At 39.6% G+C, this 18,972-nt stretch overlaps 1 protein-coding gene across 7 annotated transcripts in view; it reads left to right on the top strand.

Annotated features, from left to right (window-relative positions):
- The window catches only part of LOC144598723 (syntaxin-binding protein 5-like), a 178,688-nt gene that overhangs the window by 24,455 nt on the left and 135,261 nt on the right, over positions 1-18,972 (top strand). For all 7 annotated transcript variants that reach the window (XM_078409059.1, XM_078409058.1, XM_078409055.1 and 4 more), the window contains exon 2: positions 7,036-7,133. In XM_078409059.1, the coding sequence (XP_078265185.1) occupies positions 7,036-7,133 (98 nt within the window). The remainder of the gene's footprint in view (positions 1-7,035; positions 7,134-18,972) is intronic.

Here is an 18,972-nt window from a genome sequence, read left to right as displayed (position 1 = left end):
GTTCACGCTGAGGAAGAATTATGAAGATAAAGGTTTGTTCATTGTAAATAATCTGAGGAGATGCAAGTAGAAGTTGATGAACGAAAATGGAAGGGGAGAAAAAAAATGACAAAGCAAGGTTAGGATTGTAAAATATGTGTTGGAGAAGGAAAATCCGTTTCTAAATGTGCATTTATCCCTAATGAATTCATAACAATACCTTGTGAATATTTTTATTTTCCCAGTGTGCATTTGTAGGTTGGCACTACCAGGATTGACAGGTGCTGTTAACGCTGAACAACCAGGGAGAGCTCAGCATCGAACAGAGCCTCCTGTTAATTTGGTGGGAGGCTGATCGGAAGATAGGCAAGCAGGCTCCTTTGCCTCATTGCCTGTCTTGTAATAAAAGCCTGTTGGTGGTTCTCTGTGTTTCGCTCAATAACTCTCAAAGATACTGGAGGATAACTGATTATTGAAACTAGCAGTACTTTATTATATTGCAAAGTTGTTGAGAGGCAAACATCATTTCTCCACTGTGTGCCTAGAAGAGGGTAGGCAGACAGCTTATCCATAGAGGCAGAAAGGAGTTCTCAAATGATTTAACTTAACCATCTCCGCAGTATACACTCGGAAGATTTGGTCACATGGTTAGATTCTTAAAATGGTACCAACTAATATTATGTAAGCTGCACCTGTCACTGCAAGAGCTGAGAGACCATTGGAAACTCAGTTTCGTTCTCTGGTCTGACCTAGGGAGCATTTTCTGTTTTATATCTGATTTCTATCATTTGTAGCAGTTTGCTTTACAATAATTATTGATGGTCCGTCTTCAGAAACCATCGAATACCTGTAGAATGTGAAGGGATGAATCAGAGCAAGCTTTTATTGGAGGGCAGAAAATTATGATGACATTTCTTAAATTAAGCTTTAATCATTTGTGTGAGGGGGTGCAGGTAATGGAGGTTGATATTTGGCACAATTGAGAAAAGATCTCAATTGAAATAGATGATGGATTTGGGTTAACATTTCTTTCTCTATTAGCATTGACTTTTACTGTGAGGGGTTGCAGTTAGTATATTATTTTAAATAGTAATGGATTAGACGCTTGTGATCTTTTGAGATAATGGTACCGTTCCTGGACTGTCCATATTGACATATGATAACACCAGAAGAGGTTAAAAAAGAAAATCAAATGTTTGGGCAATTTCTGAGATAGAGATCCTGGAGCTTGAGCACTGTAACAGTTCCAGTATGCGAGAGAACTGGAAATGTGCTCTAAAATTGTAGCTATTTTTGAGTGCTCCAGATCCGAAATTATTTGGAGGGTGAACCTTGAAAGAGTTTCTGGGTCAGTGTTTGGTTGTATAAGGGCAGTTTTGGAGATTTTGTCAGTACTGTGATGGCATGTCCAATAGTCTTGCCTTGTGTAATATATTCATGGCATATCTTTATTGTCATTGTACAAGTACGAGATTAAGATTATATCGATGCTATAAAAATAAATACGGTAAAAATAAAATTTTAAAATAAGGTAAAAGTACAAATACGTATTATGGGGGGCACTTAGCAGTCTGATTCAGTGCAGTTATAGCTCTATGGGAAAAAGCTATTTCTCAGTCTAGAGGTGCGAGCGTAGAAGGCCTTATAAAGTCTGCCAGATGGAAGGAGTTCAGCAGACGGTGGCACGGGTGTATGGAGTCCTTACAGACACTGGTGACTTTTCTGAGGCAACGTGTGTTGTAGATGTCCTTGAGGGCTAGGTGCTGTATCCCAGTGATCTGTGCTCTGGAGACGACCTGCTGAAGAGCTCTCCTATTCACTGCTGTGCAGCTGAGATACCACACAGAGATGCAGTATGTTAGGATGCTCTCTGTGGTGCAGCGGTAGAAAGTCACCAGCATCTGTTGGGGCAGACCAGCTTTTTTCAGAATCCTCAGGAAAAACAGCTGTTGCTGTGCTTTCTTGACCAGTGCAGTTATCTCACGGACTCCTCTTTCCACCGAACATCATTTATCCCTGTCAGCATCTTTCTTTACATTTACTTTCATGTTCTTATCCAGGTTCCCCTTGAATGCTAGTCTGCCGTTCACATTCATTATGCTAAGTGAAATGTTTGATCTAATTTAGCAGTGGAGTTGGCACAGGAAGATAGTGTTGAAAAGAAGAAAAAATAATGCAGAAAGGATTGGGGTAGAGAGCTTACAATTTTTTTGTTTTGGTTCTATTTTTTTGAGAGGACCTGATGAAAAATTCTAGTTGTAGATGTAAGGTAAGTTTACAGTGTATGTGCGTAAACATAAAAAGCATAGTAAACTCCAGGTGTCCTTAACTGCACAAAATTGCTATGTTGTGGCAGTAACAGAGGTCTGGCTGAAATAGAAGGGCAGGGATGGATTCTAAATACTCCAAGATGCAAGCTATTCAAGAAAGATGGGGAAAGGGAAGAAAGGAGTGGAAGTGGCAATATTGGTTAAAGAGAATTTTGCAGTGTTGGAGAGTGGACTTTTTAAACTCTCTGTTTTAGAGTTAAACAGGTATGATTATGTTGCTGTCTATTCTTGAAGATCAAAATCAATGGGAAGTATATTGAGCAGATTGTAATGAAATTACAGAGGCGTGCAAAGTCATAAAGTTGTCATGATTAGAACTTGGAACATCTAATTACCTGATAACAACAATGTAAGATGGGGCATGAATTTCTAAAGTGTGATCAGGAGAACTTTTTAGATCCGTATTTGTCGCTTATTGAGAAAAATATGTATGGACATGAAAATGAGCCAAACCAAATTGTGAGTTTCCAGGAATCAATACCCATAATATTGTAATGTTTAAATTAGCCTTCAAAAAAGGATGTAGATCACCAATTCAAAAATGGTTCCAAGACAGAGTTCTGATGGGGGAAATATAGTAAATCTGCAATTCATTTAAAGTAGCAGAGCAGATTGAGAAAGTGATCAAAAAGGCATGCATGATGCAGGATGTTATGAAGGCAAAGATTACAGCCATGATGACTCTTAATTTCTCTTGCCTGGCATCAGTAATGGTATTTTGGCCAGTTTTGGGCATTGCACTTGGAGGATTGCAATTGCAGGTTGGAGAAGCGATTTACTAAAAATGATTTTGGGTGTATGGAACTTTGATTTATAGACTTGAGAAGCTGAGATTATTTACATTGAAACAGTGGAGGGAGTTGCAAGACAATTTGATAGAGGTATTTAAAATAGTAATGAAAGAACTGAGAACCAGAATACATAGAATGACAGGTAGATAGGGTGATCAAGAAGTCTTTTGGCATATTGGCATTCATCAGTCAGACTACAGGTGCTCCTCAATTTACAATGGGGTTACGTTCCGAGAAACGCATCGGAAACTGAAAATATTGTAAATCAAAATGCATTTCATACGCCTGATCACGTGGCCGGAAGCGAGCAGCAGCTCGCTACGGGTTGCTACTGTTTGCACCATCGCAAAGTCGAAATATCATAAGTCGAAGCTTCGTAAATCGGGGAGCATCTGTATTGAGTATAGAAGTTGGGAAGTCATGTTACATCTGTACAAGACATCGGTGAGACCACATTTTGGGTATTGTGTTCCGTTTTGGTCAACCTGCTGTAGGAAAGATGTTGTTAAGCTGGAAAGGATGCAGAGAAGATTTACGAGGATTTTGCTAGGATTCAAGGGCCTGAGCTATGGAGCGAGGTTGAGCAGGCTGGGACATTATTCCTTGGAGTGAGGATGATGAGGGATGATCTTATCGAGGCATATAAGATCATGAGAGGAATAGATAGGGTAAATGCACACTCTTCTACCCAGAGTAAGGGAATCAAGAACCGGAGGACATGGGTTTAAGGTGAGATGGGGAAGATGTAATAGGATCCTGAGGGGCAATTTTCTTTACACAAAGGGTAGTGGGTATATGGAATGAGCTGTCTGAGGGGGTAGTTGAGGCAGGTACTGCCTCAATGTTTAAAAAACATTTGGATAGGTACATGGAAAGGAAAGGTTTAGAGAGATATGGGCCAAACAGGCAGGTGGGACTAGTGTAGATGGGCCATGTTGGTCAGCGTAGGCAAGTTGGGCTGAAGGGCCTGTTTACACGCTGTATAACTCTGGCTATTATGGGGGTAAAAAGAACCAAAAGTAAAATGAGGTATAACTATTTTATTGAGTGAGTGGTTAAATCAGGAATGCAACTGCAGGGAAAGCAATAGGGTTAGATTCAATTGTAATTAAAGGGAAGTAGGATAAATAAATACCTGAAATGAACGAATTGTAGGACTGTGGCTTGAAGCCAAGAGTTTGGGACTATGAAATCAAAATGGAAAAACTCAGCGAGTTAGGCAGCATCTTTGGAGGGAGACGGTGCACATTTGAGGTTTGAGACCCTTGAACAATTTGGACGTGTGATGTATGGGAAATCCATTAACCTTTCATTGCATCGTTAGGAAGATCAGCAAGTGAAGAAATTGGGACTGGTCTGCCTTTAATGGGGGGAAATGGGGCCTGTTTATCTAAATGGGAATTCTGGGAGAAAGCACCTATTAAGGAGAAATTGGAATAGGGAAGCAATAATTGGTCAATTGCAGCCAATGTAGCGTTGAGGTGCTGTTCATCTACTTTGCATTTGACCACCCCGTTAGTGCAGGACATTGGAGACAGACAGGTCGTTGAGGGGGGATGGGAAGGGGAATTAAAATAGTGCCAACAGTCAGAGCACACATGCTTGACAAACACCTAGTCTGCAATCGGTCTCACCAATGTGGAGAAGGCCAAATTGATAGTAGTGATTGCAATAGACGAGGTGAATCTCTGTCTCACCTGGACCATTCCTATGGTTGCAGGGGATGGGGAGGGAATGGTGGAGAGGGATGAGCGAAATATGGAGTCACAGAGAGAGTGGTTCTTGTGGAAAGCAGAAAGGGATGGTTGAGGGCAAAGATGTGCCAATTGGTAAAATTACATTGTGACTGGTGGAAATGTGGAAGAATGATATGTTAGATTTGGAGGCTAGTGGGGTGAAAGATAACTAAGGGAACTCTACCCTGCTTTGACTGGGGTGAAAGCAGAAGTGTGGTGATATAGAGGAGGTACAGGGTAGGGCTTGGTCAATCACAGTGAAGGTGAAGCTGTGTGTCTTGAAAAAGGAGAACATTTTGTGCATGATGATGCATGAACGGATTTTTGATATTCTGTTCAATCGTGGGTTAATCAGGGTCAAATTTATGGATTGAATCTGGATATGGATATATGTTGATGAAAATCAGTCTTCAACCGTTACTGTGTTATCAGGTGCCATTTATGTTGATAATGTGAAATGTAAATATCTGATGCAGCTACATATAAAAGCATAAAATATATTTTGATTTTTAGAAGCACCAAACTAAGATACATTTGTTGTTGAGAGCTTATTGAATCGGGGAAAATGCAAATAACAAGGATAACAGTAGAGTAACAGTGAAAGGTAATATTCCATATGGATTAAGAGTGAAACCTTTGTACATGTTTTATGTAAATTATTTGAACTGGTATTGGAGCCACAACTTTTGTAGAGGACTCAAACTACCGAGATTATAGTTAATGCAGAGAAGGAATGCAGCAAAATCTAAGATGAGAAATAAACCTGCAGACTGAGGAGTGTTTGGCAAATGAGCAATACAGATAAGGTAGATGATTTAACAGCGGGACAGGCAGCATTTCTGGAGAGAAGGAATGGGTGACGTTTCGGGTCGAGACCCTCGTCTCGACCCGAAATGCCACCCATTCCTTCTCTCCCGAAATGCTGCCTGTCCCGCTGATTTACTCCAACTTTTTGTGTCTATCTTCGGTTTAAACCAGCATCTGCAGTTCCTTCTTACACAGGTAGATGGTTTACTTTGGTAGGAAGAGCAAGGAGACTACTCTTTGCAAAATAAGTGTGTAGGAGCATTGAGATTTAGGTTGCAAATACTCTAATGTGCAAAAAAGCAAACAAAATGGTGAGGTTCAATTTTGGAAGGATCAGATCTGATCTCATTTATTAAAAGGTTCATGAAGGTATTGAAAAAAGTGCCAATTTTAATTTTGCAAAGTTGATAACAGGATGGTTGCAGTAATACTCCATTAATCTTGAACGCTCAGGCCTTTGGTTATGCCAGACCAGCAGATTTTCTCGATAATTGGATGTTATTTGTTAATACACTCTTAATTCACATTTTTAGATGTAACAAAGTAGTATACTTTTTCTAGTGAATCAGTATGTATAAAGGAAGCGGAGGAACCAGGACACCACAATCGGCCTGAAGAAGGACTCTGACCATGTTCTCCGGCGATGCTGCTTGCCTCGCTGAGTTACTCCAGCACCTTGTGTCCTTTAAGTGGAACCGGGCTTGTGGTGCTTTAAAGGGAGAGTGCAGAAATCAGTGCCTGGTGAGCCAGATGCTGAGCCAGCAGACTGTCAACATTTTACAGCTATACCAATCAGGAAGGGGTGAACAGACTGGGGCTATTTTTCTCTGAGGAATAACTTGACAGAGGCTTTTAAGATTATAAAAAGTTTGGAGAAGCAATGCTTCCAACAATAAGATAGACCAGAACTAAGAGAAGTTGCAAATGTAAGGCACTAACTTTTTTTCCCCAGAGTTTACATTCATCACTGCGGTATAGATGTATTTAAGGTGAAGTTAGGTAAGCATGTGGGGAGGGGGGAGATCATAATAGGCGTAAGATAAAAGGGGATTGGGGAGAGCATGGTTATGTGGAATGTAAACATTGATAAGGATCACTTAGAACATAGAAAACAGTACAACAAGAGCAAGTTCTTTGGCCCACAATATCTGTGCCGAACATGATGTCATGCAGTTATACTGTATGGCAGGCTACTTCGCTGTTAATTCGGTTTGTTCATTTGTTGGTTTTGACAGAACTAATATGTTTTATGTTATTTGAAAGGATCATTAATTATAGATGAAGTATAGATTTGAATGCAGATTTATGACAAAAGTTTTTAATGTATCATACAGTGAAAAGTGTGCAAGATAAGTTTTAATTTTCCCTTTGGTCCCACCTCTTATTTTACAGACTGTGCGCCATGGCTTCCCCTGCCAACCGACGGCCTTGGCTTTTGATCCGGTGCAAAAAATTCTGGCCATTGGGTGTCGTACAGGAGCTCTACGAATGTATCCTTTTTTCAAAGCAATAACATTTATTTTGACTAGTTTGCAAGATGGATACTTGCATGTTCCTATCCACTTGTCACACTGCCTTCCCCTTCCATTCAATCTGAAATATTGTCACCAAAGTCATGAATAATAGTCTTTTCTGCAGCTTGTTCTAAAGCTGAAAAAGACTCAAGTGAGTGTGTCAGGCAGTGTTACACTGACGTTGATTGGGTTATGTTGGAAAGCGATGCCACGATTCAAATTTGAGGAGTTGCTTTTTCCATTTCACTTGCAGTTTTTTAATTACAAAATAAGCTATATTCATAAAAAGCTCTAAAATATCTAAATACAGAACATTTACGTTAACATTCGCATAGCAAGTAGTTGTTTTGTTACCTGACATTAATACATTAGTTGTCATTCCTTTATAAACTTTAGATGGGTCACAGTTGTTTTAACACAAATTTCAACTAATTTGTGTGTGATGTGGATGAATCTAAACTGGCTTTTCCCCTTTAGAACCAGTAGATTTGTTTAAAGTTTTTTTTTGCATTTATGATGCTTTAACAATTTTATATTAAATTGTGATCCTTGCTGTTTAGAATGCACTCCAAACTCTGCAATGCCCACCAGTCCCAGGGGCTTCCAGTGAGTCAGCAAACACAGTGTGCCCGCTCTCCACAGACACAGGCAATAAACATTGCCATAGCCTCTTAAGAGAAGCGAGTGACGTGCTGCGACTGAAGATATGTCAGCCACAGTCTGGACATGGGAAGGGCAACCTATGAATACCAAAGAGGAGCTCTTCCAATCAACTGCCCCCCCCCCCCCCCCCCGGGTCAAGATAATGGGGCTAAAATGCTAGCATAATCCCTGAGCAGCAGCCACTTCAAATATCTAGAGTTGCAGGCTCTCAATTGTGTTTTTATTCAATTTACAAAAGTTACAAGAGAAACAGTTTGAAGAAGGGTCTTGACCCGAAATGTCACCCATTCCTTCTCTCCTGAGATGCTGCCTGACCCGCTGAGTTACTCCAGCATTTTGTTATACATTCGATTTGTACCAGCATCTGCAGTTATTTTCCAACAGTGAAACAGTTTGGTGAGGAAATCTGCTTAGAGTGTGTGATATTCTCTTTGGGTTAAAAATACCATATTTTAAATATCTATTTCTCATTCTATTGTTTCTATCTGTACAATTCATTACGTACTTTCCATCCATTGTAAGGTTGAAATGCCTTTGTCGCTTTCAGAATTAATGTACAATCACACATTGGTAAGAATGTTTTCATTTGTTTAATCTTGTTTAGATCTGTTCATGATTCAGGCGCATTAAAACGTTGAGATCACGTAGTCATTCACGAGTCTTGATATTTTACTGCACATAACTGCAAAATAGAAACAAACTGAAAAGGGATATGTGCCAAGTCTTGGTTGTAATGTGGAACAATAGAAAGGCCTCATGAACGGAGAGATGGATGAAATGTATTTTGGAGGAAAATGTAGTAAATATTTCAAGAAATGTGTATTTATTTAAAAATCGGGGTGCCACATTATGGCAGAAAATGGTGTGTAGAGATTTTTCCAATCTGTATTTCTTTGTGTCTCATCATTCTATCATTTATGTGACCTGCAATCTGTATTCGGTTTTAGCTAATGCAGATTTTGAGTTAACTTTTAAAGGTTGTCTTGCAATAGTTTTGTTTTAAAACTTTACTTATTTATACAAGCAATTGTCAATTCCATTTTGGGGAATTTGTGATTTACTTTCTGAGAGAATGAGATTAGTGCAAAGCATTGAACAGTACAGAACAAGAAGAGGCCCTTTGACGCAGAAACTAATCTCTTCCTGCATATGATCTATTCTCTGCATATCTACGTGTCCATCTAAAAGCCTCTTAAATGCCACTATTGTATCTGCCTCCATCAGCACCCCTGGCAGTGTGTTCCAGGCACCCACCACCATCTGTGTATTTTTTGAAAAAAGCTTGTTTCTCCTTTAAATGTCTCCCTCCCCCCCCCCCCCCCCCTCACCTTAAAACTATGCCTTCGAGTCCTTGACATTTCCACACTGGTAAAAAGGTTCTGATTGTCTATCCTACCTATAGCTCTCAATTTTTTTTTATATACTTCTAAGAAACCTCCTCAACCTCCAACACTCCAGAAATATCAATCCAAGTTTGTCCAACCTTTCCTTACAGCTAATGCCCTCTAATCCAGGCAGCATTCTGGTAAACCTCAATCAATAGACATGTGGAACAAAGAATGAGCAGAGATGCTAAAGACTGATATTGTTTAGTTTAGAGATACAGTGTTGAAGCAGGCTGTTCAACATACCGACTCCACGCCCACCATTGAACTCATTCACTTGTTCTACTTATCCCACTTTCTCATCCACTCCGTACACATCGGGGACAATTTTACAGAGGCCAATTCGCTTACAAACCTATAAACATCTTTGAGATGTGGGAGGAAACTGGAGCTTCTGGAGGAATCCCACACGGTCATAGGAGGAAAATGCAAACTCCACACAGACTGCATCCGAGGTCAGGATCGAACCCAGGTCTCTGGCGCTGTGAGACAGCAGCACTCCCAGCTGCTCCACTATCCTAATAATAGCCGTTTGTGGTAAAACAAATGGCAAATATCCCATTAGTACTGAATAATGCCAGGGTGGAAATAATTGCTATGAACATTAATTGAAAAATGGTAAAGGAAAACTAACGGATCTAAAGGATAAGTCCCAATGCCCAGATAGCTTGTTTCCTGGTATCCTAAAACGAGTGGTTACTGAGTTAAGGAATGCATTGATTGTAATCTTCCAGAAATTCTGGAGAGACGCCAAAGAATTGGTAAAATGTAAATGTGAAACACTTATTCAGAAAGGGTGGAAGGCAAAAAGCAGGAAACTATAGATGATTACCTAAACAACTAAAGTTGGAAAGATATTAGGATCAACTATTAAAGAAGTAATAGTAACATATTTGAAAAATCATAATCCAATGAAGCAGAGTCAGTAAGTCAACATGGCTTCATGATAACAAAGTTGCGGCTGAAAAATGTATTAATTTTGTTTCTGACAAAGCATCGAACAGTGCGTATAAAGAAAAACCAGCAGATGTACTTCTGTGGATTTCTAGCATTTGACAAGGTCCCTCACAAATGCTTATATAACAAGACCCCCATGGTTTTGAGATAATATAGTGGCATGGCTGGAGGATTAGCTAAGAGGTGGAAAATTGTGCGTGGGAATGTTTAAAATGGTAATCTTTTAGTTTAGAGATACAGTGCGGAAACAGGCCCTTTCGGCCCACCAGTTCCATGCCGACCAGCGAACCCCGCACATTAACATTATCCTACACCCACTAGGGACAACTTTTACATTTACCAAGCCAATTAAACTACATACATGTACGTCTTTGGAGTGTGGGAGGAAACCGAAGATCTCGGAGAAAACCCAGGCAGGTCATTGGGAGAACGTACAAACTCTGCACAAGCATACTCTCGAACCCGAGTCTCTGGCACTGCATTCGCCGTAATGGCAGCAACTCTACCACTGCGCCACCGTGGCGCCCTGGTGGTTGTGGTCACAATTGGTGCTTGGATCATTACTGTTCACTGTACACTAAGCTCTCGCAATAAGGGACCACGGTGTCCATGATTGCCGATTGTCTGTTATAACCCAGTGAGGGGGGGTATTAGCTGGGTGAGAAACCAGTGCTTTGGGGAAGGGCCCGGTACTCACGCCACCTTCATGCTACTCGCTCTCTCCACTCCCGCAGCCAGAAGCATACCATGTGGTGCCAGTTCATTGGGTAACCTGGTGGAAGTTGGGGGGGGGGGGGTGCAAGGGTAACAACGGTTGCCTCGTGCAGTAACCAGGCGACGGAGGAACGCATTGCCAGGATGACGCAAGTGCAATGAAGCACACTGCGTCCAACACCCCGGCTCCTCACTTTGTGGCAGCAGCTGCATACCCATGCTCAATACAACACACTCCAAAAGTGTTTTACTGCTCACTCTCTCCCCGCCACCCCCTTTCCACTGCCAAATGCTGTGCTACACGCAGCCGCCAACCACCAACCACCCCCATGAGCAGACGCCTTGGTCTGTCCGCTATAACCAATACCCGTTATATAGAGGTCTGTACTTGCGATGGTTTACTGAATATGTAAGTAACTTGGAGGAAAGAAGTGAATACACGGTAGCCAAATTTGCAGGGAAAAAATAAATAAATGGGAAGGCTAGTTACAAGATACAAACACTTTACAGAGAGATCAATAGGTTAAGTGAGTGAACAAAAATATGTCAAATGGAGTACAAATGTGAAGTTGTCCACTTTAGAAGGAAGAAAAATAAAACAATATTCTTTAAATTGAGGAAAAATTGCAAAACTGCAGCACAAAGGGATTTTGGAATTTTTGTGCATGAGAGCTACTTTACAAATACAGAAGGTACTAGGGAAGGCTAATGGAGTGTTGGAGCATACTACAACTATACGAGACACCGGTCAGATCACACCTAGCGTAATGAGAATAGTTTTGGTCCCCCTATTTAAGGAATCTTTAAAATTATTTCATTGTAGGCAGTTCAGTGAAGGTTCCGTAAGAAGATCCCCAAGTTTGATCAGATTGGGAATCATTGGAATTTAGAAAATAATGTGATCTATTTGAAGCATGTTATTCAAAGAGGGGTTAGACAGAATAAACGGTGAGAGGATATGAACTCTTGTGGGAGAGTTCAGAACTAAAGGGTGTGGTTTTACATTGAGGCAGTGTGCACTGGAGTCTTGAGAAAGAATTTCTTCTCTTAGATGTTTGTTACTATTACAGAGGGCTGGAAAAGCCGAATCCTTGTGCTTTGAAAGGCTGAGAGATTTTTAACGAGTAAGGGAATTAAGGGTTTTTGGGAAACAGAAAATGAATGAGGCATGTCAGATCAGCCATGAATTAAGTTCTGGAGCAGGATTAAGGGGCTGAATGGTGACTCCTGTTTTTACTTCATACTGTCTCAAAGGGCTTAGACGGGTAGGCATTTTATAAAATGAGGAAAGAAGAGTGATTTTTACAGTTTGGGACCTTGGCAGCTGAAGAAATGGCTGTCAGCAGTAGAGCAATTTAATTAAGCGATTACATAAGAGTTTGGCTTTAGATATGGGGATTGGAAAAAATACCTTGGGGATAGAAGCAATAAAAGAAATATATAGGGGAAATGACATGAGGGATTTGAAATGAATATGAACCTTAAAATTAAGGAACTGGTTAATTAGGAACTATTACAGTCAATAAGTACAGATTGATTGATGATAAGAGTTGGTACAAATATTGCCATTGACAGCAGAGTTTTGAATGATATTTATGGCGAATTAAGATACGGACTAGGTCAGCATAGTTCATCACAAAGGCACGGATTGTGAATAGTCTAGTTCATTTCAGATAGTTGCCATGTTGAGGGCAAGATTGCTTGGCTCACCAAAGTTTACATTGGGTGGTGAAGGTAATGGCTTCAGCCTACCCGTTAACTGAATGATGTTGCTCCACAATAAAGATACAATAGAGGAATGGGAGAGTACAAGGATAGATCCTTGGGTTTCACCAGAGGCAAAGGTACAGGTGGTGCAAGATAAGCACTAATCTTTGTTGGTATTGATTTGTTCTTGTCGCATGTGACAGTGAAAAACTCTTTTGTGCCATGCAGACAGATGATACTTCACACATGAGTGCTGTCATACTTGTGGTTTTGGGAGGGCATGGAGGAAAAGAGGGTGAGAGAGAAAGAGGCAGTAAGTTCAATAGGGAGAGCAAAAGAAAATGCAGACTATTGGTTTTCATAATGTTGAATGATATTTTTAAAATTGCGTTCAATTATCCAATTAAAAACCATTTTATTCACTGTTGAAAATGGAAGTAGTCGCTTTCTGATTGATCCAGAGATAATAAAACATTTATGTTCTTAATTTTAAATGATTTAACAGAAATGCTTTTGCCTTAATATATGATTAGATCTTTTAACATCATTATATTCAAATTCCACAGTGAATTGCCACTTGTTCTTTCAGCTCCATCAGCCTTCAAACATTCTGAACTCTACACTCCATAAATTGAGCAACGTTATGTATCCATGATTTTCTTTGCCTCATTGGCAAAAATACGACTGCTATCATGTAGCTTGATTAAATTCACCCGAAAGCTTGCAAATAATACATATTCTGACTTGGATAATGCTTGGGAAGAATGAGAAGCCAGGTGGGTAGATCTGACCTGTGTTTGGGAGGGCATGGAGGAGAAGAGAGTGGGAGTGGAGGGATGGGAGAAGGGAGTTTGGAGCAGAAGAGAAAGGAAAGGAAGTGACATGTTAAGGATCACTTTCTTGCAGTTCTCTCTTCCCATCTCTCCCTTTTCTTTTTGTTATCCAAGGGCCTAATGTCATGAAGTAATGGATGGAGGATCAAGACTAACATTGGTGGGCAGCAGTGTGACCTGACATTTAGGGGCCTTAGCAGAGGGTGGAGAAGTTGGGAGAAAAGCATGGGGTTCTGCTTGCAGCTGAGATTGGCCCTGGAAAAAGTGTGTTATTTTGCATAGAAGGGCTTAATGTATAACTGACAGTAGAGAGTTAAGCCATTTGTCTGCCTAATATATTCAAGTGCATCTCCCATGAATGCCAAGGAGCAAAAATGAGAGCTGTACCAAATGCATTGATTGTGATGTGGCCAATTGTGGCAGGTATTACGTACCATCCTATAAACATGCCATAAATAATTATGAGATAATATTTAAAAGGAGGCTTTTTGAAGGAGGAACGCTATTCAGTAAAATATTCATAGGAACCTACATAATGAATGGTTTGCAAGCGTACTACACTTGGCAGATTTGCTGCTGTGTATTTAAAATTGCAATGGTGATTCTTGTTTCATAGTACTTGGCAAACAAATCTGGAACATTTTGAGGCAATCAAAAGAACTTAAAAAAACAGACCATTTTCATTTGGGAATTTAGGGAGTATAAGTATAATATACATTAATGTAACTGAAAACTTGTCAGATTTGCTCTTAAGACATTTAGTATAATTCATTGTTTTGGACCTTGCATTGCACAGTGCCCACCTTACAGGTGACCCCAGGTCCCCAAAATAAGAAACAAAACATATATGCATATTTATGCTGGATGTTTACCCACCTACTTATAAAATTAAGAGAAACTAAGGGAACCTTTCCGACATCCAATGCAGGTATTAAGACACTTAAATTACGCAAATAGGCGTCTGAAGCCTGGTTGTGGTCACTCTGCAGGATTGTTTTATCCTAGGTTTGGATCTCACCTGCTCCATTTCCCAAGTACTTGGGGCTTCTGATTAATCAACCCCTCCCTTTGGCAAAATGACCATGGTGCCCCTCAATACAGTCCTCAGCCCAAGGTAGTGCTGGCTGCTCAAGCCTAAGAAATTGCAGATCTATCAACTGTCAGCTGGTTTCTTGTATCTGTCTACCTATGCAGCAGCTTGATTTTCCTTCATACCTCATCCAACCTTTGCTGGTAGCTTGCTTGAAAGGTCAAATTGCTTTAAATGGTAACTTGATGATGGTTATTACCCTTGTTTCCTAACTTCAGTCTAACTCACAATATAGGTATCTGTAAACAGAACCCACAAAAATTATTAACTTGATTGTAATGTAATTTCAAAGACCTTTATAGTCATTGATCAACTCATTGTAATTTATTGGAGAAGATAATAACTACCATCTTCCCGCTAAAATCAGATTACAGTTTTGGTATTGCAAATGAAGCTGTTTTTCTATTTACAGATTTATTTATGGTGCATGTATGAAAACATACAGTGGCTTCAGTGCAGAAACCAGAATTCTTTGAAGGTTAATTATCATTGATGATTATACATTTGAAAGCTTCCTTCTGCTTCTCCAGCTGCCAGCCTGCCTTCAACACACGTTAACTTAAATCTTTTTAAAAAATGTAACCATTATAATACATCACAGATGTGTCTTAATTTAATCAGATTAAGACAGAAGGAAAAAGCGTGTAACATTGTCAACAATTTTTATTTATAAAGCAATAAGTTATGATTGTGTTTACTTCAGAACTGAAATACAGCCAGAAGTCAAATTTCAAGACTCATCTAAAATTTTTAACTTACTAGAGATAATGGTGAGTCCATGCACGTTTGAGACATCAGAAAGCCAGTGGTTTCCTTAGCCTGCACAACTTAGCCTACTGTTTAATGCTTTCAAATAAATTGAGATGAATATCTGGCTTTCTTTTAGCATGGCCACATGAGAATTACAAATGGCTTAAGGAAGGAAATATCTGTAGACAACCATATAGCAGCAATAATATAAGGACTATAATTACAAAAAGGCAATCATTTAATTTGCGAATATTTCATTAAGGATTGTCAATATTCCATTCAGGATTTAAATACTGCTAAACATGCATGGCCAGAACATGCTTACCTGGTTACTTTTTGTGGATTGAACGTTGTTGACTTGGTCAGAAACAAAGATACTAGAGGAACAAAATAGACCACTCAACCCTAAAAACCGTAGTATTTCACGATGCCATTTTAGTAGGCAGAAACTTGCAGAAACATTTGAAAAGAAAAATAACAAATGTCTGTGAATTGATAGATGAGATATATTCTGCATTTTAATGGTATCATCCCACATACTGTTCCCCAAAACACATATTACACTGCGAGAGGCATTGCGAACGGCGGGTTTTGCCTACTAAAATGGCTCCTTTGCTTACTACACTTTAGTATACGCGATTTCAACGGAGTGGTCCATCTTGTTCCTATAGTACCTTTGGTCAGAAAGACACCACAGCTGTGGAGCATCTAATTTGGCACGTGGGTGGAAACAGCGATTTATAAACTTTGGATCTGACTTGGCTAGTGTAAAATAATAAAAACAAGGTATATTCCTGATTGTGTTTGATGTTCAATGATATTAAGAAACAATCAAATATGATCAGCTATCAACATTTTAATTATCTTAATTTATCTTCAGTTATTTCAAAAAACAATTACAACATTTAACACAAGAACTAAACATATATATGTCTCTTGCAGCCTCTTCTCTCCATCAGTGGTCAATTTCTCTATTCTCCATGCTGACCATTTCTGCAAGTTTACTCTCTCTGCTGCTGGACTCCACAGGGTCTAACAGCCTTGTTATTGAGAAAACGCCAGTAGAGCATCCCACAAGTTGAGCACTTTCTGTTTGTGAAGGAATCCCAAATGTGGTTGCACATACAGTGCCCTCCATAATGTTTGGGACAAAGACCCATCATTTATTTATTTGCCTCTGTATTCCACAATTTGAGATTTGTAATAGAAAAAATCACGTGGTTAAAGTGCACATTGTCAGATTTTAATTAAAGCCATTTTTCTACATTTTGGTTTCACCATGTAGAAATTACAGCTGTGTTTATACATAGTCCCCCTCATTTCAGGGCACCATAGTGTTTGAGACACAGCAATGTCATGTAAATGAAAGTAGTCATGTTTAGTATTTTGTTGCATATCTTTTGACTGCTTGAAGTCTGCGATTCATGGACATCACCAGTTGTTGGGTGTCTTTTCTGGTGATGTTCTGCCAAGCCTGTATTGCAGCCATCTTTAGCTTATGCTTGTTTTGGGGGATGGTCCCCTTCAATTTTCTCTTCAGCGTATAAAAGGCATGCTCAATTGGGTTCAGATTGAGTGATTGAATTGGCCACTCAAGAATTGAACATTTTTTAGCTTTGAAAAACTCCTTTGTTGCTTTAACAGCATGTTTGGGATCATTGTCTTGCTGTAGAATGAACTGCCAGCCAATGAGTTTTGAGGTATTTGTTTGGACTTGAGAAGATAGGATGTGTCTGTATACTTCAGAATTCATTATGCTACTACCATCAGCAGGTGTATCATCAATGAAGATAAATAGGCCAGTACCTTCAGTAGCCATACATGCCCAGGCCATAACACCCCCACCACTGTATTTCACAGATGTGAACTTTGGATCTTGGGCAGTTCCTTCTCTCCTCCATACTTTGCTCTTGCCATCACTCTGATATAAGTCAATCTTCGTCTTATCTGTCCACAAGACCTTTTTCCAGAACTGTGGTTGCTCTTTTAAGTACTTCTTGGCAAACTGTAACCCGGCCATCCTATTTTTGCAGCTAACCAGTGGTTTGCATCTTGCAGTGTAGCCTCTGATTTCTGTTCATGAAGTCTTCTGCAGACAGTGGTCATTGACAAATCCACACCTGACTCCTGAAGAGTGTTTCTGATCTGTCGGTCAGGTGTTTGGGGTTTTTTCTTCATTATAGAGAGAATTCTTCTGTCATCAGCTGCGGAGGTCTTCCATGGCTTGCCAGTCCCTTTGTGATTAGTAAGTTCACTAGTGCTCTCTTCTTAATGATGTTCCAAACAGTTGATTTTGGTAAGCCTAAGGTTTGGCTGATGTCTCTGTTTGACTGTTAGTTTTGTTCTTGTTTTTCAATCTCATAATGGCTTCTTTGACTTTCATTGGCACAACTTTGAACCTCATGTTGATAAACAGCAATAAAAGTCTCCAAAGGTGATGGAAAGACTGGAGGAAAGACTGGGTGCAGAAAGCTCTCTTATACCTGCATTAAAAAAGGAGGCAATTAAAGACACCTGAGCAATTACAAATGCCTGTGAAGCCATGTGTCCCAAACATTATGGTGCCCTGAAATGGGGGGGGGGGGGGGGGGGGGGGGTCTATGTATAAACACAGAAGTAATTTCTACATGGTGAAACCAAAATGTATAAAATTACCTTAAATAAAATCTGACAATGTGCACTTTAACCACATGTGATTTTTTTTCTATTACAAATCTCAAATTTTGTAGTACAGAGGCAAATAAATAAAGGATGGGTCTTTGTCCCAAACATTATGGAGGGCACTGTAAGTGGTAAAAGGGTTGCAGTTGGTCACAAGGTCTGACCCAATGTCTTCAACAAAATAAAATTGCTGTTTTGTCATTTTCCCTTCACTTCAGCTCAGTCAACATTTCCCTCTTGGCATTCTCTGAAAAAACACACGTAGGGGAAATTGGAAATGCCAAAATTAATAAATTCATTATGTAAACACTTCTTTTGAATTTCAAAATGTGACATTTTTGACATAATGCATAGGTAATACTTTTTTTACATAATTGTGGAAGAAATGAATTGAATAGTATGAGAAAACATGCCACCCGATACAAAGTAGGTTTTGGAATAATCAGTTGAATTGAGCACCAATTGTTTTGTAAAAATAAGATGGGATATAAATATCTTGTGAGGTATGAATGAGCCTTTGAGTATTGATTTCCGTTCATAAATATTATGCCCTGTTAAGTTGGTGATTCGGTGAAAATTAAACTACAGTACTATTATTGGGGGAGGGAATGGATTCCATGCTGGCATACTTTCAGAGTTTTGGTTAGCAAGGGCTTGGGGACCAGTAGCTAATTACCTAGATTTTTAAAAAAAGTGCTGGAGTATCTCAGAGGGTCATACAGCATCCCTGGAGAACATGGATAGGTGATATTGCAAATTGAAGAAGGCTCCTGACCCAAAATGTCACTTATCCATGTTTCCAGAGATGCTGCCTGATCCACTGAGTTACACCAGCATTGTTTATTTTGTTTTTATTTGAAAACCAGCATCTGCAGTTCCTTATGTACTTCTCTTTCTGTCAGTGTACACAATGTGGAGCAAATTTTCCTGCATTTTTTTTGTAAATGGGAAAGTTTCTTTCCAGAGTAGACATCATTAGCTTTCTATTCAATTCTGATGCATTCCTTAATGGGTTACAGAAACATTCATACGTGCTCACAATGAACCTTAAAGGA

The sequence above is a fragment of the Rhinoraja longicauda genome, chromosome 12, assembly GCF_053455715.1.
Source record: "Rhinoraja longicauda isolate Sanriku21f chromosome 12, sRhiLon1.1, whole genome shotgun sequence".
Classification (NCBI taxonomy): domain Eukaryota; kingdom Metazoa; phylum Chordata; class Chondrichthyes; order Rajiformes; family Arhynchobatidae; genus Rhinoraja; species Rhinoraja longicauda.
The sequence above is the reverse complement of the archived record's forward strand: the minus strand, read 5'-3'. Positions and strand labels throughout refer to the sequence as shown.